This window comes from Podarcis vaucheri (assembly GCF_965113315.1).
Source record: "Podarcis vaucheri genome assembly, chromosome: 2".
NCBI classification, from domain to species: Eukaryota; Metazoa; Chordata; class Lepidosauria; order Squamata; family Lacertidae; genus Podarcis; species Podarcis vaucheri.
In genome coordinates, this window is record NC_138760.1 from 87960732 (window position 1) to 87984333 (window position 23602).

Sequence of the window (23602 nt, forward strand, 5' to 3'; positions counted from 1 at the left end):
CTCCTACATTTCTGAATGTGAGGAATGCAGACCTTTGTCAATAGGTTAGATTGACAATACTGGTTAAAATACATTAAGCACCATATAGGTAAAAATTATATGGGAATTCAATGTATTAAATATTGTACAGCATAGAAAGGCATGGGATGGACTTTATTATATAGAATATATATACTGCACTAGAAACTTTCGAACAAATTTGCAGAATGCAAATGAAACACTCAAAAGCCTCTTCAACTAGACATTCCATAAAAGGAGGAATGGAGGGGGGGGTTAACACATCATTTTCCATACAACAATTGATAAGCAAAGAATACAGTACACATATCTCTGAGCCAGTTTCTCATTGACTTGTGAGTTTTTCACGGAAGGAAAACTTTTGTAAATCATTAACATTATTGAGGAGCGTTATGTTTAACTGTCATGCAAGTTAAGGAAACAGCAATTCCTAGAGAGCAGTGGGACAAAAATCAGCTTCAATCTCCTATCTACCGTATTTTTCGCCCTATAGGACGCACTTTTCCCCCTCCAAAAATGAAGGGAAATGTGTGTGCATCCTATGGGGCGAATGCAGGCTTTCGCTGAAGCCTGGAGAGCGAGAGGGGTCGGTGCGCACAGACCCCTCTCGCTCTCCAGGCTTCGCGGACCTCTCCGCAAGCAGCCGGAGCGCTCCCGCTGCTTGCGGAGAGTTGCCTGCATGCCGAAGCCTGCGCGCGCTGAGATCAGCGCGTCCAGGCTTCGCGGACCTCTCCGCAAGCAGCGGGAGCCAGCGCTGGGCTCCCATGGCTTGCAGAGAGCTGCCTGTTTGGGGGCTGGGGTCGGGGGAAGCTCGGGCCTCCCCCGCCCCAGCCCTGTGCCTGGGGGGAAAATAATTTTTTCCCCTTTATTTCCCCCCAAAAAAACTAGGTGCGCCTTATGGGACGGTGCGTCCTATAGGGCGAAAAATACGGTAAATAAACTTATTTCAACAAGTGAAATATTGGGAAACCCTTTTAACTGTATGCTTTCAATTCCTTCTCTCCCTTTAGCCATTAGAGCTCTGCTTGACTGAAAGAGCAGGACTGCCTCCCAGGTGGTAGGTTTCCCCTTTGTGAAGGGAAAATGAGGATTTGCCTCCTGCATCCCAAAACCTTAGGCTTCAAAATGCAAGAAAGTATTGCAGGCCTGACAATTACAGCTAGCCTGAACTTTGTGCCTAATTTAGAAAGAGAAATAATGGAAAGCTTTATTTGCTGATTTAGTTATTAAATATTAATTGTCTTTTTGATGTATCAAAGAAAACTGTTGTCTGTTTACTGTACTGACCAAAGGATGCTGACTTACCTCGTCAGCTTGACCTGTATTCAAACATCAATGACCCAAGCTCTCAAATATGAACCTTGTGTAATCATAGTTGGCAATTAATTAAGGTTGGCAAAGAATAATAGATACCATAGTGAAAGACATGGAAATGGAAAGTAAATAAGGCCAATATAACAATAAAAGATATTAAGGATGTTAGCAAGGTAATTCATTACACATAGGAATGTATTTATCCATAACTGGAATGTGTTAGTATATGCGTGTATGACATATAAAGGCCTTTATTAATATTAGACTATGTGTATTAGAAGACAAGGAGAAAGAAACTGTAAAATATGTTTGTGGAATCTGTTTGTTCGATGTTACTGTTCTGATCATAGGTTAGTTTATTATAGTAAGATGACCTGTAGGGGACATCTTGACCAGAACATGATGTCCTGCCATGGCTGACGTGGAATGGACAACATGGAACCAGTTACGTACTTAGTATGGTGTAAGCTGTATGTAAAGAGTAGTACTTATGGGACTGTCCTTTGCTGCAGTACAGTTAATGAAGGGTATTGTTTTGCTGGAGTCCTTAGTTGCATTTCTTATTGAATCCCCTACCAGGAATGAACCTGAGGGGTAGTTTTAACCACTCCCTTGACACCTTTTACACAAGGCAAAAGAGAAGGGAGTATGCACACAATCCAGTCATTTCCTTTATATTGCTGATTAGCCCCAAACCCATCCTAGTGATTAACGACAACGAGAAATATACAAGACAAGAAAGAAATGCTAGTAAAAAGAGTTAAATTTGGCATGATACACTATCTGGTGCTAAAATCCAACTTCCAAAGAAAATATTTATATTCAAAAAATATTTTAGGACTTGCTTTGTTACATGAATTAATATTTGTAACTTTTTACTGCACAAACACAAATATCCCCTGCCCTCCTATGTCACCATGCACAATCTGGTCAGTATTCAACATGCTTTCCTCCAAATCTTTACAGTTCTATTTTAATAATAGTGGGTGGGTCTACTCTCGTCATTTATAACATTTAAAATGCATTATTAAAATGTGACACCAGAGGGTGGTACAGAGCAGTGAGCCACTGGCAAAGGAAACTGCTATTAAACATGATGGAACACTGTATTTTATAATGTTTAGAAGATCACTGTAGATCCAGCCAGTGAAACACAGACTTTTCAATACAGACTACAGTGGTGCCCCACAAGACGGATGCCTCGCAAGACGGAAAACTCGCTAGATGAAAGAGTTTTCCGTTTTGGAGGTGCTTCGCAAAACGAATTTCCTATGGGCTTGCTTTGCAAGACGAAAATTTCTTGCGAGTTCCTGCGGGGTTTTTTCCCTTCCCCCCCTTTTTCTAAACCGCTAAGCCGCTTATCAGCTGATCCGATAAGCTGATAAGCCGCTAATAGCACTAATCCGCTAATCCGTCAATGGGCTTGCTTCGCAAGATGAAAAAACCGCTAGACGAAGAGAATCACAGAACGGATTCTTTTCGTCTTGCGAGGCACCACTGTATTTAAAGTGTATTCAGTTATTAAAAGTTACTCACAAAATTATGAGTCAACTCTTGAGAGATTTACAAAGCAAACAACATGGATTACTTAGGCTAGGGTTTCTGAAAGGGAAATCGGCAACAGTCACTTCCCCTTATCTACCATGAATGGATTTCACCCACCATGTCTATTTGGGTAGGATAAAGGAAAAAGCAGAATATTTAATGTATTCTGCTTTGATCAGCAAACTAGTAGCAAGCAAGCAAATAAATAAATAAATAAGATTTATTTCTTAGCATGTGAGAGATTATTTGTGTCTGCCTACAAAGCCAAGTTCCCCTTCATGGATCACTGCCTTGCCGTGGCGAAGGGGCTTGAAGAACTCAGAGAAGCTATGAACTACGCCGAGCAGGGCACACAAGATGAACAGGTCATAGTGGAGAGTTTTGACCAAACGTGATCCACCTGGAGTAGGAATCGGCAAGCCACTCCAGTATCCCTGCCAAGAAAACTCCATGGACAAAGACAACAGGCATATAAAAGTTATGACACTGGAAGATGAGCCCCTCAGGTCGGAAGGTGTCCAACATGCTACTGGGGAAGAGCGGAGGACAAGTACAAGTAGATCCAGAGCTGATGAAGCGGCTGGGCCAAAGCCGAAAGGACGCTCAGTTGTGGATATGCATGGAAGCGAAAGGAAAGTCCAATGCTGTAAAGAAAAATATTGCATAGGAACCTGGAATGTAAGAACCATGAACCTGGGTAAGTTGGATGTGGTCAAAAATGAGATGGCAAGAATAAATATTGACATCCTGGGCATCAGTGAGCTAAAATGGACGGGAATGGGCGAATTCAGTTCGGATGACTACCATATCTACTACTGTGGGCAAGAAACCCGTAAGAGAAATGGAGTGGCCCTCATAGTCAACAAAAGACTGGCGAAAGCTGTACTGGGATGCAGTCTCAAAAATGATAGAATGATCTTGATACGAATCCAAGGCAGACCTTTTAACATCACAGTAATCCAAGTTTATGCACCAACTACTGGTGCTGAAGAAACTGAAATTGACCAGTTCTATGAAGACTTACAAAACCTTATCGAAGTGACACCAAAGAAGGATGTTCTGCTCATTATAGGGGATTGGAATGCTAAAGTAGGGAATCAAGAGATAAAAGGAACAACTGGCAAGTTTGGCCTTGGAGATCAAAACGAAGCAGGGCAAAGGCTAATAGAGTTCTGTCAAGAGAACAAGCTGGTCATCACAAACACGCTTTTCCAACAACACAAGAGACGACTCTACACATGGACATCCCCAGATGGGCAACATCGAAATCAGATTGATTATATTCTCTGCAGCCAAAGATGGAGAAGCTCTATACAGTCAGCAAAAACAAGACCTGGAGCTGACTGTGGCTCAGATCATCAGCTCCTTATAGCAAAATTCAAGCTTAAACTGAAGAAAGTAGGAAAAACCACTGGACAGGTAAGATACAATCTAAACCAAATCCCTTATGAATACACAGTGGAAGTGAGGAACAGGTTTAAGGATTTAGATTTGCTGGACAGAGTGCCTGAAGAACTATGGATGGAGGCTCGCAACATTATACAGGAGGCAGCAACTAAAACCATCCCAATGAAAAAGAAATGCAAGAAAGCAAAGTGGCTGTCCAACGAGGCCTTACAAATAGCGGAGGAGAGAAGGCAAGCAAAATGCGAGGGAGATAGTGAAAGATACAGGAAATTGAATGCAGATTTCCAAAGAACAGCAAGGAGAGACAAGAAGGCCTTCTTAAACGAGCAATGCAAAGAAATAGAGGAAAGCAACAGAATGGGAAGAACCAGAGATCTGTTCAAGAAAATCGGAAATATGAAAGGAACATTTCGTACAAAGATTACCATAATAAAGGACAAAAGTGGTAAAGATCTAACTGAAGCAGAAGACATCAAGAAGAGGTGGCAAGAATACACAGAGGAATTATACCAGAAATATATGGATGTCTCGTACACCCCAGGTAGTGTGGTTGCTGACCTTGAGCCAGACATCCTGGAGAGTGAAGTCAAATGGGCCTTAGAAAGCACTGCAAATAACAAGGCCAGTGGAAGTGATGGTATTCCAGCTGAACTGTTTAAAATTTTAAAAGATGATGCTGTTAAGGTGCTACACTCAATATGCCAGCAAGTTTGGAAAACTCAGCAGTGGCCAGAGGATTGGAGAAGATCAGTCTACATTCCAATCCCAAAGAAAGGCAGTGCCAAAGAATGCTCCAACTACCGCACAATTTCACTCATTTCACATGCTAGCAAGGTTATGCTTAAAATTCTACAAGGAAGGCTCAAGCAGTATGTGGACCGAGAACTCCCAGAAGTGCAAGCTGGATTTAGAAGAGGCAGAGGAACCAGAGACCAAATTGCAAACATGCGCTGGATTATGGAGAAAGCCAGAGAGTTCCAGAAAGACATCTACTTCTGCTTCATTGACTATGCAAAAGCCTTTGACTGTGTTGACCACAGCAAACTATGGCAAGTTCTTAAAGAAATGGGAGTGCCTGATCACCTCATCTGTCTCCTGCGAAATCTCTATGTGGGACAAGAAGCTACAGTTAGAACTGGATATGGAACAACTGATTGGTTCCAAATTGGGAAAGGAGTACGGCAAGGCTGTATATTGTCTCCCTGCTTATTTAACTTATATGCAGAATTCATCATGCGAAAGGCTGGGCTGGATGAATCCCAAGCCGGAATTAAGATTGCCGGAAGAAATATCAACAACCTCAGATATGCAGATGACACAACCTTGATGGCAGAAAGTGAAGAGGAATTAAAGAACCTTTTAATGAGGGTGAAAGAGGAGAGCGCAAAATATGGTCTGAAGCTCAACATCAAAAAAACGAAGATCATGGCCACTGGGCCCATCACCTCCTGGCAAATAGATGGGGAAGAAATGGAGGCAGTGAGAGATTTTACTTTCTTGGGCTCCATGATCAGTGTAGATGGTGACAGCAGTCACGAAATTAAAAGACGCCTGCTCCTTGGGAGAAAGGCGATGGCAAACCTAGACAACATCTTAAAAAGCAGAGACATCACCTTGCCAACAAAGGTCCGTATAGTAAAAGCCATGGTTTTCCCACTAGTGATGTATGGAAGTGAGAGCTGGACCATAAAGAAGGCTGATCGCCGAAGAATTGATGCTTTTGAATTATGGTGCTGGAGGAGACTCTTGAGAGTCCCATGGACTGCAAGAAGATCAAACCTCTCCATTCTGAAGGAAATCAGCCCTGAGTGCTCACTGGAAGGACAGATCGTGAAGCTGAGGCTCCAATACTTTGGCCACCTCATGAGAAGAGAGGACTCCCTGGAAAAGACCCTGATGTTGGGAAAGATGGAGGGCACAAGGAGAAGGGGACGACAGAGAATGAGATGGTTGGATGGTGTTCTTGAAGCTACTAGCATGAGTTTGATCAAACTGCGGGAGGCAGTGGAGGACAGAAGTGCCTGGCGTGCTCTGGTCCATGGGGTCACGAAGAGTCGGACACGACTAAACGACTAAACAACAACAACAAAGCCAAGTTAGATTTTAGAGGTCTCTGAATCCCATTTCATTCTATGAAATCCAACAAAGCTAAAAATCCCATTGTTGCCATTTGTGAAGAAACACAAGACTGCCAAACAACACTACCAAACATTTATTTACTACCATTGCAATGCTTGCAATTTTATTTTCCCCAAAACAGAGGCAGCATCTAAACTACTGCACTGTGTTTTCTTTTGTATTGACTTCTCCTCTTACTAGAATACTCTTACTAGGGTGCTTTCACAGTCAACTTGTTCCCCGTTCAAGCAAGAACATCCCTTGCTTTATTTCTAAAAACTAAACAATGCTTAGTTGAAAAAGTTTAAATAGGTTTACAAAGAGAATAAAACAATAAAATTATTCGTAAAAACAGTTGAAAACAAGTATTTAAAACATTTTCAAAAACGAAAATCAACAATAAGTTAAAACAATTTAAAAACACACATTTCCAGCAAACTTGTCTGAACAAAAGTATTTATTTAGAGTACAGTGGTAACAAATCAGCAACCAGTGCAGATCTCTGAGCAAATGTGTTATATGCTTCCGCCGTCTCACAGCTGTCAGCAATCATGCTGCAGCTTCTGGATCAAGCTCAAGGGAAGCCTCACATAGTGTTTTGTAGTAATCCAGTAATCTATGCATGAGCTACTGTAGCCAAGTTCCCCCCGTCCAGCAACAGTTGTAGCTATCCCAACAGCTGCAGTTGGTAAAATGTGCTTCTAGCTGATGACGCTACCAGAGCCACCAATGACAAGAGCGAAATCTGGAAGCACCCACAAACCTGCTCCTTCAGGGGCAGTAGAACCCCATCCAGGGTAAGCATTTTATCCATTTCTCAGACATGGGAACTACTTATCCAGTACCTCTATCCAGTGCCTCCAGCTTGCTAGGATTCAAGCTCAGCCTGCTTTTTGTCATCCATCTCACCACTGCATTCAAGCACCCTAGGGACTGCATGGCCTCCTCTGATTCAGATGTTAAGGAGAAATAGAGCTGGATATCATCTGCATACTGACGGCACCTCACCCCAAAAACTCTTAATGGCTGCTCCATATAGATATAAAATAGCATCAGAAATAAAATAGTGTCCTGTGGCACCCCATAACTTAATTGCCAGGGAGCTGAAAAGCATCCTCCCATTCCCCAGAACTCGTCCAGGAGGACAACATGAGAGATCAAGCAGCAGGAGCAAGGTTGCTCTCCTGTCCATGCTCTGCAAAGATCTTCCATCAGGGTGACCAAAGCCAACTCAGTCCCATAGCCAGGCCTGAACCAAGACTTGAATGGATCTAAATAATCTGTATCATTTAAGAATGCTTGCAGTTGCCCCACTACAACCCTCTCTGCCATCTTCCACCAAAAGTGAGTATTTGCAACTGGTTGGTGGTTGTTCCAGCGCAATGAGTCAGTTTCTTTAGGAGCAGCCACACCACTGTTTCTTTCCAAGGTAGTGGGCTCCATGCCCTCATCCAATGAAATTTTAACCATGCTCTGGACCCATCCAGTCAGCTCCCTTCTGCCAGATTTAATAAGCCAGGAGGGAGAGGGGTCAAGAGGGCATGTGGTCATATTATCACCAGCACCTTGTCTACATCAGATGATTGTATTAGCAGAAACTGGTTCCACAACACACCCTTGATAGTGGCACTGCATAGCTGGAGCAGCAAAAAGGGTGAAGTCAAGAGCACTCTTAAATTGAGTGACTTTATCAATCTTCAAAGTTGTAGGCAGTTGGTCAAAGAAGGTCTCTGAATGCCCGCAAGGTCCTTCCCCCACAGAGGGTGTCAATAGTCTCTGGACATCGGAAATAACTCTGCCAGCTGGCTACTAGAGGAATGCAATGCAAGCTGTGAAATGACCTTTTTTGCATCCTGCACTGCAACATAATAGGCATGATTATGTGCTCCAACAGGTGTTCAGGTGGATTTTTAAAAATTTAAATCACTTTTTTAAAAAAATTAAATTGGATTAAAGTGGCAAGATGTGCCACTTCTGTTCTAGTCCACATCCAGTTTGTTTCATATTCCAGAGCTCCTCAAAATACCAAGAGGCTGCTCAGGCTCCACAACGCCATATAGGATTGCATCAACTGCCCATTTTATCTGGCTTTTCCATCATGAGAACAGGAATTCAACAGGATCTTCAGCTTTCTCCACTGGAAGACTTCCCAGAGTATGCAGAAACTCATCAGGTTCTATCAACCTCTGAGGGCACCTAAATAGGCCCACCACCCTTACAGGGAAGAATTGCCATTGTCCATCCAATCTTAACCAGATAATGGTCTGACCATGACAAGGAAGTGCACTGCACTCCCCTTATCCTCAGTCCATCCCTCATATCACTTGTGGCAAAGGCAACATCAATGGTACGTCCCATCTGGTATGTTGTACAGTCACACCTCGGGTTGAAATTGCTTCAGGTTGAGCGTTTTCAGGTTGCGCTCCGCAAAGTAATATATGAACAACTTAACTACAAATAAATTCATCTATATTCTTTATACATGATACGGAACATCACAAATTAAACACATTTATTATGTGAAGTGTATATGCCTCATAGGATGGAAATTGATACGCCATACATAAAAATTACATGATTATCTATATTAACACAATATGTATGTTGGCCCTTTGTATATTTCATACAGCTCTATCAATTATAACAACTGCCTGTTAAGGTACCAAAGCAGTTCATTGAGAATTTTACAATGGACTTTATGAACATTCAGTATTCAACAGCAAAGCTTTGTTGTTAAAAACTAGCAATCTCTATTATAACTGATGCACTTGGAATTACCTTCAAGGGTTATAGGTAAAAAGGTAAAGGACCCCTGGACAGTTAAGTCCAGTCAAAGGCAACCATGGGGTGCGGTGCTCATCTTGCTTTCAGGCCGAGGAAGCCAGCGTTTGTCCACGGACAGCTTTCTGGGTCATGTGGCTTCTGGTGCAACGGAACACCGTGACAGAAACCAAAGCGCACGGAAACGCTGTTTACCTTCCCGCTGCAGCGGTTCCTATTTATCTACTTGCACTGGTGTGCTTTTGAACTGCTAGGTTGGCAGCAGCTGGGACAGAGCAACAGGAGCTCACCCCGGCGCAGGGATTCGAACTGCCGACCTTCTGATCAGCAAGCCCAAGAGGTTTCGACCACAGCACCACCCACATACTGCATCAAGGATTGTAACTACAGTTGCTCCCATGTTACCTGGGTGCCTTAATTCAACTGTATTTCTCAAGTTTCAAACTCTGAATATACTTGCTTTGGTGGATTCACTTCCTTAACTCTATTGGGGAGGGGGCTACCAAGGAACTGTGTTTTTTTTTTAAGCTATCTAGATAGCAAGGAGCATATGCAATAAAGGCCACCCTTCTCACCTGTTTGGTTATCTCCATGTTTTCTCAGGTGCTCTTCAGGAACTCTTCCTGCCCCTCCTGAGGGAGAGCAGCAGTTAGCAAGGTTAGAGTTTCTCAAGATGTACTACAGCACTACAATTTAAGATACTACAGCACCAATTTCAGATCGTTAGCCCACTATAGAGAGTATAAAACTAATTATTGGTATTAATTTCCAACATATTTGGGTATCATAGGTCTCTTTTCATTCTGGGAAAGATTTGAATTCCAGAATTCATTACATCTGTTAAAACTGCAAAAAGCAGCAGACTGGGAATTCCCCATTTTAAGTGCTTTGGTGCACTGGGGTTTGAGCTACCTAACCATGCCACTGCTGCTCCCACACCAAGATTGTATCAAATACTCTCTGCTTCTCAGTGAAAAATAGGATGTAGAATATGCTATTCAAGACTTTCAAGCCTTTAATACAAATACGGAAACTACCACCAAAAGCAAGTAGACCCAGTTGCTGCTGTTTGATGAAACAAATATGCCTCCAAATATCAAAACAGCATTTTAAAAGATAGGTAACAGTTCAAATAATGAGAAGCAACAATAAAAAGGCACCCCACTGGACAAAATGCAGTAAAAAAGAGAATCTTTCAGAATTCATCTCTCTCTCCTTTTGGTAAAATGCAACTCCAGAGCTTTTTGAAAAGGGTACGGTAACAATTGACAAATAAGTAGGAAAAGCTGGAGTACCTTGCAAGGCAAGCTTGCTTCGGTAAAGTTTGCTCCTACAAGGTTCAGTATTGCCCTCAAATTATTACACTGGACACAGAGGTTGCCTAGAAAGGTTTTGTACTAGCCCTCAGCCAAGGTTTTAAAAGGTTTGTCAGTTTAGCAATGGTCTTCTGGCAACCTCTATACCAAATCCAGCCTATGAAGCAATTTTATCTGGTCACCTTTTCATATTTTGATCAAGGTGTGGTAAAACATTTGCCTAGTTTCACTCATACAAAAAAACAAAACAAAAAAACACATAGAATTCAAGGTAAGAGATAGCATATACTCCCTTTGAGTGGTGTAATGTACACAGCTGTGCCAACTGTATGCCCTTGTAATAGTGAAGCCCTTGCTGGTAGATAGCACTAATTTTAATCTACAGCCAGACCATCCACGAGTATGTCAGCATATGGCAAAACATTACTTTCAACCCCAGAACTATCTGAGGACACAGATTTTATGGTTTGCTTGGTGTCTTCCAACTTTACTCCCTCAGTCATAAAATCCTAACGTGCCCACTTCCAGAAAGATATACTGTACTGTATATGATAGAACCAGTAGATCTAATCTCAACAGTTATTGCTTATTTGCTTAAATAACACGAGGCTTAGTCATAATACTGTATACACAGATGGTCTGAAAATGTGGTTTTCACTGCCATAAACACTATCAGAATAACCTGATCAGAATTCAAATATTACTGGAATATGTAATAGTATGCACACATCCCTTTTGCCATTTTAAGAACTGGGTATCAGAAAGACACAAAACTTTAGGTTTTATATTTATAAAGTTGTTACTTACCTGTGATAGGAATCAGCTTCCATTGCATTTCAGTTGCTTCAACATTGTATGAGGCGGAATGCTGTCTATGATAAGTATGTTCAATGGGTGTGCTGGGACATGGGCTACCACCTTCAAAGCTACTTACACTTCCAGTGCTTGTTTCCTAAACAAACACATAGTAGTCTCAATTGATAATTCTAACTTGTTACCTTTTAGGCATCTCAATGTAAAAATATTTAAAGCGTCTCTATGAAAACAATTTTGCCTTTACATCAAAGCACTTGCTGTTTAACTACTTTTAAAAAACATTCCCACAGCCCAATGCATGTTTACTCAGAAATCCCAGCATTTAACAGAGGTTATACTTTAGGAAGCATTTGTCCCCAAAACAACTTGAGGAACAGTCAACCCCTTGAAATCCAGTTTAGTTAATGACAAATTCAGATTTCACACCAGTTAGATAGAACAAATTAATGTAACTCGTCTCTATTATCAACCAATATAGATCTAGATTATATTACATGTGAACAGTTGTGAACTTCCAGAACCCCTTTCTTCATGAAAGCAAAATAAAACTTCTGAAATAAAGGGAAAAGGCAAAAGAGACCAGAAAGACTGTTGCCATTACTGAAAACAAAAAAGTAGCAAAATTGAATAATAAATGCATACATTAAAGAAATGTAAACAAGCAAAACAAATAAATACGCAGATACTATGGGTGAAGGACATTTAAAACTGCCCCATCAATAAGGTGTAATCAGTTACCATCTTTCTTTACTTAGAACTTGTAAATGGCTCACTGGGTTGGGTTATTGCTTAGTGGGTTTTATTATTATCACCCCTATTGTTTAAAATTGTTTTTAACTGCTTAAATCAAATGTTTTAAATTTGAGGTTTTGTTGCTTTTTAATTGAAGACGTGGGATGTGCCTGGGAAGAAAGGAGCTGAGGAGAGCCAATCACAGTGGCTCAGGGTAGGGGGAGGTAAAGTGTAGGAGATTAAGTTGACCGGGTAAGAGGCACACGGCATAGGCAGTTAGTGACTGTTGTGTGCCAGACCCCCTCTTTTAACCTGGGGAAGTGCAGTTGTCCTCTCAACCAGCCCTTGGGTCTGCGACTGCTGTTGCTGAATGCCAGGCCTCCCTCACTTAGTGGATTTCCAGGTTGGTCTGGAGGATTCCCAGATTATATGACTGGCACTCCTGTCAAAGCACTGGCTGACCTCTGGAACAACTGAATGGTTCAGGCTGTTGATATGAGCACCACACCCTGCTTCATAGAGCCTGTTTGGCTCCTTGGTATATTCCAAAGCTTGGAGTGATGAAACAAGCTGGGAGATGGCTCAAATGTAAGAGAAAAACATGTAATCGAACACTGATGAGGGCTCATAATAAAGCCTACCTAGGGGCAGTGAAGTCAGCAAAGAAGGCACACTTTGCCGCCTCCATGGCAACCTCATTGTGCCATTTGGTAACTTTTCCAGGTAGCGTGGGGCCTCTTACAGTCTGGCCTGGAGGTGATGGAACAGACGGTGGCTTGCTGCGACTTTGTTTGCACAGCATTTTGAGGACAAAATCACTTGCATCCACCAGGATCTTGACTCTATTACAGCAGATGAATCTCAAGGGGTTTCCAGAGCACTATCTAGTTCTCTTCTGTTGGACGGGTTTCAGTTAGTAAAGTTTGAGGACGTGGACAAGGTGCTTGGATTGATAAGGGTGGCCAATTGCACTTTGAACTCTTTTCCTTCTTGGCTGATGAAAACTAGCAGGGAGGTGATTAATGCCTCCTTGTAAGAGGGGGTGGTCCTGCTTGCTTGAAGGAGGTAGTGGTAAAACCACTCCTCAAGAAACCCTCTCTGGGTTCAGAAAATCTAAGTAACTACTGGCCAGTTGCCAATCTCCCCTTCTTGAACAAGGTTCTTGAGCAGGTGGCTGTGCACCAGGATCCAGGTGCTCTGGGAGGAAACCGATTTTCTAGATCCATTTCAATCGGGGTTTAAGCCCAGTTTTGGCACAGAAACTGTTTTGGTCACCTTGTATGATGACCTCTGTCAGGAGAGAGACAGGGGAAATGTGTTCCTCTTCTCAGCAGCCTTCAATACCACTGACCATGACATCCTTCCCATAGTTGCTGTTCTGGTTAGGGGTAGGTGCCACTACTTTGTGTTGGTTCTGGTCCTTGGATGGTCGTTTCCAGAGGGTGATGTTTGGGCTATGCTTTTCAGCTCCAGAATGCGTCAATGCAGGATTCCTCAGGGCTCAATTTTATCCCCTGTGCTGTTTAACATCCACATGAAACCACCGAGTATCTGGAGGTCTGGAGTATGTTAACAGCACTATGAAAACTCTACTTCTCCTTTACATCTGCAGGTGTAGAAGTTGGTGTGCTGGATTGTTGTCTTGCCTCAGTAATGGACTGGATAAAAGTGAACAAACTGAAACTCAATCCCGATAAGACTGAAGTGGGTGGTTCCTTAGACTGGATGTACGGGAGCTTGCCTGCTCTTGATGGGGTTATACAGTCATACTTCGGGTTACAGCCGCTTCAGGTTGTGTTTTTTCGGGTTACGGACCGCCAAAACCTGGAAGTACTGGAACAGGTTACTTCCAGGTTTCGGCAGTCACGCATGTGCCTAAGTGCTAAATCGTGCTTTGCGCATGCGCAGAAGTGCCGAATCACAACCCACGCGTGCGCAGACATGCCGCTGTGGGTTGCAAACGTGCATCCCACACGGATCACGTTCGCAACCCGAGCGTCCACTGTACTCCCTCTAAGGGAGTGGGTACGTAGCTTAGGGGGCTTTTGGATCCTTTGCTACTATAGCCCTTCTGTAAGTCAACCTGTGTATGAAAGAGTAGGATGATTCCCTTCTAAGCTCTGCTTACTTATGAACCCACCCACCCCATACATGGGGACTCTCCTTCTCTTCCCTTTGCTGCCCTAGCCAAACATCTCTGCCAAGAAGTCTATCTTCTTTCCCTTCCAGATTCCTAACCCAGCATGAAAAGTGTTATCATGGTCCTCAATAGTAGAGTCTGATGACATTTCCCACCAGAATGGGGAAGGAAATTTTATTAAACTTGTCACTGAGATCAAATGCCCTTCTCCATAAAAAAAGAACAGAGTGTGGGATAAATCCAGCCTCATATAACCAAGATGCTCAGTCTAATTAAAACATGAAGGGGTTAAAACCATAGCTGTTCTGCTAGGCTTTGGTAAGTCATACCTGCTCACTTTGGGAGGAAGGGTAATCAAAACCTTTGTTGTCTCTTTTTCCACCATGTGAAACTGACCAATAAGGATGTCCAAGCTGGGTGCTCCAAGCTTAGACCATGTGACTTTAGCAAGCCACCTTTGTGTTTCTATACAAATAATTTTGAAACATTTACCAATTTTGAAACTAAGTTTAACTGCCTGTCTTTTCTTGCTACTCTATGGAAAAGCACATGAAGCTGACCTTTGAAGAGTTTGTAGGTAAATCATTTTTACCTACAGGGGGTTGGACTCGATGGCCCTTGTGGTCTCTTCCAACTCTATCATTCTATGATTCTATGATTTTTAACTTACCAAATATGTGGTCTTTTTCAATGCTAAGGGAAGTGAGAAACTTTGGGAACAACTTAGAAAGGAATATTTTAAAGGTCTATTTCCACACTTTATTTTGCTGCACGTTTTGTGATTGTAAATCTCTGATGGGGCTTAATCACCAAAGAGTGATGGGGCTTAATCACCAAAGAGTGCTTGCTCCAAAACTGGATCTAGGCATCCAGGGAATTCTCATTTTACTATTTAACCAAATTACTAAAATACCCACACATATCAGCAAAAGAGTCATAGGGAGCATACATCTAGAATATTACTTATGCTGAATAGGGTAGGGGAGAGAACACACAGCATCTAGGTTGATGATTATTCTTCAGTCTCCAGTTAAAACTGTTAGTACTTTTCCACCTCAAAGTATAAATTCAATGGACACAAATGCAGCTGTTCATTACAGCAGAACTTCTTCATGGCAAACTACCCTCAACCTTATACCATTCTTATTTCCTACACCGCCCCCTGCCCCCACTACTACTGTAATTCAGAACTGCATGAATAAGAGAATTTAGCATTGGTCTTATTCAATCTACCCCTTTACTTTTCACTGTTTCAGGAGTTGGGCCATTATAACAGTCAAACTGGAGATCCAGAAGCCACAAATACAAATGCTAAAAAGAACCCCTATTTTATATACACCAAATGCATACACTGAAATTTTAGAAGCAGTTTCTAATATTTTAAAAGAGATTCTTACTTTTAAATGTTGGGCATGATCAATGTCTACTTCACTAGCAGAAACGTCAGAAGAATAAGGCAAGCATGATGCATTCACTTCCAACTTTGGGCTTTGAACATTTTCAACATGTGAAGCATTAAGAAAGTTCTTGATCTGTGACAGAATTGAGTTGTATTCAACCTGTTGCTCTGAATAGCTTTCTGCTGAATCTTGCTTATTAATTATTGCTGAAATCCGCTTTAGGAAATCATATACATCATTACTGGGAGTATTAGCAACATTTTGCTGCCTCAAATCTGTATCATGTCCACCAAGGTCATGTATAATTGAAAGAAGCGATTCTGTTGCTCTGCCCCCTAGAAACCAAAAAAGGGGAATTGGGGAAAACATGAAGTTATGCTAAAAGTTATTTGCCGTCCTTTAGTTAGTTGACATAGCCAATACAAATAAATTAGTATTATTGTTACAATTTAGAAAATTTATAAACTGCTTGCTCAAAGAAAATGTATCTACAAGTAGTACACAGGTTCAATTCTATATGGAACAGGACTAAAATATGCAAAGCAATTAAAAAGAAGTATACATAAAACCGAAGACAGGAGTGCCTGGCGTGCTCTGGTCCATGGGGTCACAAAGAGTTGGACACGACTAAACGACTAAACAACAATACATAAAAACATTAATGCAAATCTAATGAAATCATGTGTCTGGATAGACCAGCTGAAACTAACAGTATAAGTGAAGGTGCCTGCCTAATTTAAATACACAGGCAGTTCCAGAGCACAGCCGCAGCCACACTAAAAGAACGTTTTCATAGACCGAAAGTAGCTTACGAAAGCTCTTACCTTCATGCTGACAAATGTTTTCTGAGGACTCACTAGTTTTAAAATGTTTCTGTGGGCTCTCTATCTTAATCTGCAGTCTGCTTTCATTTCTGTTGTCTTCCGTGTCAGAGTCTCTATCTACATTTTTCTTCATACACTGAATTAAGTTAATCAACTTTTTGATACTTTCTGGATCATAATCCCCAAGGTCACCAGGTTTTCTCTTGGCAACTACAGTTTCACATTTAGAACCATTTCTTTTCCTAGCTTTTCTCTTTCTGTAGTCAGATTCCTCCTCTGTGGCTTCATAATCTGAAATAGGACTAAACTGCTGAGGCTTCCGAGTTCCATCCATAATTTTTTTTGCTTTAGAAACAGACATCTGGTAGGTTTCTGAACCAAAAATGTAGTTACGTAAGGCGCTTTCAATATTGGATTTGTTTTTTGGTGCAGGATATAGGTGCTTTTTCTCATCCAAGACTGTGCTATAATTATATAAAATGAACTCTTTATTAAATTTACTGTTTCGCTTCAGATAGTCATTTATATGCTTTTCCACCGCAGTATTTAAATCTACTTTAGTGTCTTTACGAGAATGAATATAAGCATAATGTAGCGACTGAATAAATCTTGTAAATTCCGGCATGACCACATGGGCTTCCTGCGTTAATAACGTATTTGCACTTTTCTGTTCATTTTTTAGAACTGTGTTCAAAATAAAAGCAGAAAGACAATTGCAAGAGAGAAAAATCAGTCATTTAAGCAAGCAACACAACTATTAATACATATTTTAACTTATATCTCCACCCCACCCCCCCGAGGAGTTTAAAATAGTATATACAGTTCTCCTGCACCACTTTATCTTCAAAACTTGAGATAGGTTAAACTGAATGATAGTGACAGACACAAGATCTTGTAGTCCACTTCATGGCTGAGTAAAGGATCTGAACATTGTCCCCCAAGGCCTAGCCATTAAACCACACTCACTTGGGGTTAAAAAGCAAATTCCAATTATATTATAAGACAGCAATTTGCATTAGCAGAGGACTATTAGAAATATTTTTTCTTCCCATATTTGTATCTAAGAATATCTCATGATTTTGAGTATAACTTTTATGAGCTATCAGTTGTCTTCTTACAGCATTTCTAATGGCCAAGGGTGATGCAATTTGAAGTGAAGCAACATATTTAGAGCTACAGGTTCCCTGCCTCTGTGATTAAGCCAATGGTGAGTATGTATCAACTCTAAATGATTCTAAACAGGAAAATTCTATACAAGCTTTATGTAGAGCTTTTAATGATTATTTGTAATGTGTTGTATTGTTGTGGCAACCATATCCACCTTTCTAGCAATGAAAGCATGCTGCTCTTATCTAATGGACCATTCAAATTCCAGAAGCCACCTTCCTTCTCAGACTATCACATGTTCCTCCAACTTTTTTATTTAGTTTCTGCGCTTTTAGGCTGCCCAACAAAATGTTCTCAGGGTGACTTACAACAAATAATTATTCTGAATAATTATTCTGTCTTCCATGCTTGGTATGTCATTGTATCTCTATACATCTGTTGTTTCAAGCACCTGAATACTCTTAGGCCCCTTCTGCTTCCACTTTCTAACACAGTATAATTCATAGGTAATTTGCTCTGTACTCTTCCTTGCTACCACAAACAGACAAGCAGCAATAAAGCATCAGCATCTCTTCTCATTACTCATCAGCATTGCTCTATGGCAAGGTTCTCTGTATTCTACTAACACAGCTTAAGATGTGCTGCTTACCTGTAACAGTAGATCTTCAGGTGATCACTGGAGTAGGCACACATACAGGTTTTGTGCCTTTCCAGAGCTAATTTCAGATCTATAGCACTAAAGCTGCTGCTGCTGCCACCGCGGGAGCAATAGAAGGCGATACATTTCTTGAGGCTGATCCACTGCCCCTGTGGAACCTGCCACCTGAGACAGTCGCCTCACCTTGCCTCATGAATGGGCCAGCCCTGCTATTACTGCATCAATAGTATTACAGCAAGAAACCTTTTAAGTGGAGATCTTTACCAGAACAATTAACTTGTACCGGAACTACTGACTTTATTTTTAAATAGAGAATTGTTTTTATTTTTGCATTTTTATGTATGGAATTATTTTTAAAGGTTTTTACACTTTTCTTATTATATGGTTGCACTGGGACTTAAGACATTTAACAATTAATAAATTGGTACATTAAAGATTAAAACTTACCTGAAGTCACAACACCTCTAGGATTCCGAAATAGAAACAATGCCTGCAGAATGTGAGGCTTTCTGTTGTCTGAATTAAGAAAAAAAAGGCACACAGTAAAGTAATGAAGCTGCTAATTAAAAGAAACTAATCTGAATTGCTGAAGAAGAAACAAGTTGCATACCATATGGGGAAGCCATTTGATAAGAAGAAAGCAGCAAGAGATATCCCCTGTCTATAAGTGGTTTTACAATAACCTGGAAAAAGAAGTTTACACAATTCACACAACAGAAAAAGGATGCACCTAATTCTAGATAATGTATATTAAATTTGGAACACCCACTCTTGCCAGCTTGCCATGTTCAGCTTGAAGGCTTCCCACAGGCATCTCGTCAGCCACGGTGGGATCAGGATGCTGAAGTAGATGGGCCATTGGCCTGATCCAACAAGCAAGACGGCAGGCACTTGTCTGCTCATGATGTATTTTCATAAAATATGAACTGGCCAAATTATTCTCAGAACCTCTCTCAGTGGAATAACTATGCACATAGTAAAGTTATGAAAGGACGCTCTACTCACTAGTTTGTCTGTCTCTAGCTTTTGAAGTAAACCTTCCAAATTACTTCCTGTCCTAGTCTTTTCCACAACTTCATACAGACTGCAATACATTCCATTCCTGTACTCTGAAAATGTAAAAAGAAAAGCATCTATTAGTCCCTTCTGCCAAGAGACAAAGCAAGCAAATATCTGTCTGTATTGGCTTGGATTTTTAGTAACACAAGCAGAAGCTACCGTATATACTCATGTATAAGCCGACTTTCTCAGCACATTTTTTGGTGTTGAAAAAGCCCCCCTTGGCTTATACCTGAGTGAGGGTCCCACCCAAGCGAGCGGCAGAGGCTGTTGTCAGCGGAGGAGGAGGAACGAGCAGCCAGCCCGAAAGCAGCTCTTTTGGACACAAACTCACTCCGGCCCAATAGGAGGTTGGTGGTGTGGTGAACCGGCTTATACTCAAGTCAATAAGTTTTCCCAGTTTTTTGTGGTAAAATGAGGTGCCTTGGCTTATAATCAGGTCGGCTTATGCTCGAGTATATACGGTATTTGGAATTCAGATCCCCTCCTTCCTTTGCACTCCCCAAAATACCTCTCAATTGGTAAAGTGATCCTTCTGAACAGCATAGGACTGCTGTAGAACAAGCCAATTGCCCAAAGTTAAACAAAACTGCATTGTATGAACTTTGTATGTTTGCACAAGGCAGCTCTGCATGATTTGGGGGCAATCCCCTCCCAGTACCCCGCCCCACATTGTTTAGGAGGATCCCAGACGGCTCAGAGAGGGTTGGAGGGCATCATATAGGGGTGGGATGGGAAACTCCTCTTGCATGTTATCTTCCTTCTGCCTGAACTACATAGGATCCAAGCCATTATGTATTACTTAAACACACATGTCCAAACTGGTTTTCTATTTTAAAATAGTTCAAGAAAGTCGTAACGAGTAACAAAAACAACAGATAACGATAAAGTTTACTCCAAAATAAAGTTTTTTCACATGTACATTTTTTTAAAAAAATCAGTCAAAGTAGAGCATACAAAACCACCAAACCACTATAATTATTTGTTAGGAAAAAGTTTCACCTGCAATCAAAATAAGAGAAATGTTGGTGTCATTCTCAAGCTGTTCAGAGATGGCATTCCATATTTAATGCATCACTCACAAGAGGGCATTCCATAAACAAGAGGTCCTACTCCCAGACACCATTAACCCAACCTCTACTGTGTAGAGAATGTGGCATAGATGCCTAGAAGAGGGTCTCTGGATAGTAATATGAAGGCCTGGGGGGAAAACTAGAAAAAAATTGGGGCAGGGACACTTCCCCCATTCCCCCCCAAAAAAAACCTTTATTAAATTTCATGTAGTATTCATGGAGACTTTGTCTCTTCTCAACACACACCCTCTGTTTTTTCTCTGCTTTTTTTACAGAAATGAGTGCTGTATGTCTGCTTCACACTGTGGAAGGCTGGAGAAGACAGAATCATTCTCAGAATACATATTCAGTGTTTTACTATAATGATGGTTTCTTCTGGTTTTACTGGTTTCTGCCTACTACTCATAAACTGGCAAAATGAAACAAGCAAGTTCCTTACACTTCATCTGTTTGTAACTCCATTTACAATTAAAAAGCAAATTTGGCTTATAATTGTCTGAATGAGCTGTACTTTTAATATACCAAACTATACTGAATGCAAACCAAGTTATACAAAGCACATTTTATGTTCCTAAAGTAACAATGACCTTTGATCTATGAAGGCCACTAAGAAAAGAGTTGGTGTTAAATATGTTCAGATGGTTTTATATATGTTCAAGCTAGTGTACTCAAATCAACAGTCTGCCTGCTGTATTCTGAGCTACTTAAAATTTATGAACCATCTTCAAAGGCAGCGCTACAAGCAACACACTGCAGTAATCTAACCTGGATGTTACAAAAGCGCTGGTAACTGCTTACAAGTAAAGGTTGGATCCAACAAAAAACAAAGCTGTGTACAAGTGTAACCTAATCAAAAGTGAGCAAAACACAACTTTACACATCCGCTTAACCACCCACTAACAGTATATCCCATCTTGTCTAGATTGAGTTTCAGTATTAGCCCTCATCTACTCCATTAGACCCAAGGCACCAATTCAGCACTTCCACTGTCTTTGTGGATTTTGATGCTGAGGAGAAATAGAACAGGGTGTCACAAGGATACTAATGGCAACTGGCTGCCAACAACCTCTGTCAGCAGATTCACAAAGACATTAAACAACATGAAGATCATCTCCACCATCATTATCCAAATTATATATGCCAGGAAGGAGCAGGACCAGCTCAAAATGGTGCCTCCCACCAACATTCCAGATGGACAATCCAAAAGCATAATTCAGAAGCATACTGTGACTGATGGTACTGAAGAAGCAAAAACCAAGAAATCCAGAATGATCAACAAGTCATACTCTCCTGTAGCTGTCACTTTGGTACCAGGGTGACCAAGGCAGTTTCAATGACAAAACTGGTCCTGCATCCAGATTCAAAGAGGTCTTAGATACTCCGTTTCATCCAATAATCCCAAGATATTTGCTCCCAAAAGAGAGATTTGTGACCAGTCATAGTCAACTTGGGCTAAAGCAGATTCTTAAGAAGTGCCTGCACAGCTGCATCCTCTAGGCAGATTTGACACAACGAGGCATGAATTATCTTCTGAACTGATCCAATCATCCATCAGAAGTTATCAACTGCAACAGGCACTGGTTGAGCAGAAACATGGCGGGCCTTATCCCATCAAAAACACTGGCAATATCTGCTTGGATGAATTTCAGGTATTGCAGCCTAAGATGTGGACAGACTTAGACTCTTACTTTCGTTACTTCTACAGCAGTTGTGGCATTCAACCCTCAAGTTGGATCAGATGTGAATGATAGCTCAGTCAGTAGAGCATGGGACTCTTAATGTCAGGGTTGTAGGTTCTAGCCCCAAATTGGGCAAAAGATTCCTACATTGCAAGGAGGTGGACTAGATGAACCTTGTGGTCCCTTCCAATCCTACAACTGTATGATTCTATGAATACCAGCCAAGTGATTAGTAAATGCAACAGTGAGCTGTTGAGGGTTCTCTGATCTTCCTGCAAGTCCATAGAGAGTCTCAGTACTACTTGAAATGGTTCTCTTGAACAACACTGTGTTGATGCAGTAGTGATGGAAATGTATTGCATCTTTGCCACCATCAATGCCACGGAGTGAGCTCTAAAATGAGCTCTGGCCTTGGTTCAGTTGGGTGTATTCGCCACTTGTTTTCCAACAATCTACCCTACTGCTTTATCTCCCTATGTTTGCCAGTGACTTGAGCAACAAAAAGAATGCAGAAATGCATCCATTAGGGACAATACTTATCTGGATAAATAATGTTTTCCTTTAATTAGAAGAGACTTTACCTTCCCTTTCTCCTGAATATATTTCTTTCTGCAACACACGTGGAAAGACGTGCTTTAAGTGTTCAATGTTCATAACCATGTCAACATCGAGCTTTTCAGGTCTAAAGATGAAAGAATAAAGAAATCTGAGGTTTTTTTATCTCAGCAGCAATTGGTCACATTTTTAGCTAAGGTTATAATTCTTACATCATTTTTTGAAGTAGTGTTGGAAGTGTGCATAGAAACACACTTTCTAGCAACAGAAAATCTGGTCATATCATGCATAGAACTGAAGTGTTCCCAGACCTTCAAGATCTGACATAATCTAGGCTAATAAATGAGGATTTCAGGTCTGTGTTTTAAAGTTTAATACTTACAGTTTGCAGGGAAGCAAAGGACGCATTTCTGATTTCAAAGCAGCATGGCATACAAGCGTCCCTCTGTTAAAAAGCTGCCCTTTCCATAAGGTGTAGCTTGCCTTATCTATGTGAAAAAAGAATAATGTACTTTGTAATACTTCTTATAAAAATGGCGCTTTGAAGATATGAATTAAAATGGGATTCATTTTATACCCAAAAACTTGTATTAGAAGATGGCTTTGCAGACATGATCAGATAAGTTAAATTTTCTTGAGTAAGTTTCTTTTTAGATGTGGCAAAAGGATTTTCAAGTGTCCCTTCTCCAAAGTAATGATATGAAAAATTAAAAGTGTCATTGGTATAATGAAGAAATTGACAGCTCAGCCTTGCATTTAATAACTCATCTGGTAATCATAAGCAACCTAGAATTTCATCCCAGCAAGTGAGTGGGCAGGAAGGGGAAGTGTTTCTATGCTTGCCACAGAGGAGAGAAAGCTCCTTCCTCCAGGCTAGTATGGAAATTCAGGAAACTACCCTTCTACTGGCCTTCTACCAAGCGGGCTGGCAGAGGAGGAACACAGTTGAGGGGCTTATACAGAAAGGCTTCCTTTCCTCCGTGGCTTATATAGAAACTCAGAACTTTTGTAGACTTATTTACGAAGCTGGGAAAGTAATGGACTTCAAGAAGAGAAATCA

The 23602-nt window shown here is 41.1% G+C and overlaps 1 protein-coding gene and 1 long non-coding RNA gene across 8 annotated transcripts in view; one reads left to right on the forward strand and one right to left on the reverse strand.

Moving 5' to 3' along the window:
* Nucleotides 1–23602, forward strand: part of LOC309525531 — a 382776-nt gene that overhangs the window by 317476 nt on the left and 41698 nt on the right. The gene's annotated exons all lie outside the window — the stretch shown is intronic.
* The window catches only part of TASOR (transcription activation suppressor), a 68963-nt gene that overhangs the window by 26197 nt on the left and 19164 nt on the right, over nt 1–23602 (reverse strand). For 5 of the 7 annotated variants that reach the window (XR_014216001.1, XR_014216002.1, XR_014216003.1 and 2 more), the window contains exons 9-17: nt 22925–23030; nt 22569–22669; nt 19182–19285; nt 18787–18859; nt 18624–18692; nt 16412–17095; nt 15585–15922; nt 11307–11451; nt 9759–9815 (exon numbers count right to left, since the gene is read on the reverse strand). Coding sequence is in view for 4 of the 7 variants with exons in the window: in XM_082209191.1 (XP_082065317.1) it covers nt 9759–9815; nt 11307–11451; nt 15585–15922; nt 16412–17095; nt 18624–18692; nt 18787–18859; nt 19182–19285; nt 22569–22669; nt 22925–23030 (1677 nt within the window). In the remaining 3 variants the exon portion in view is untranslated. The remainder of the gene's footprint in view (nt 1–9758; nt 9816–11306; nt 11452–15584; nt 15923–16411; nt 17096–18623; nt 18693–18786; nt 18860–19181; nt 19286–22568; nt 22670–22924; nt 23031–23602) is intronic. The other 2 variants (XM_082209189.1, XM_082209190.1) reach the window with 2 other exon arrangements.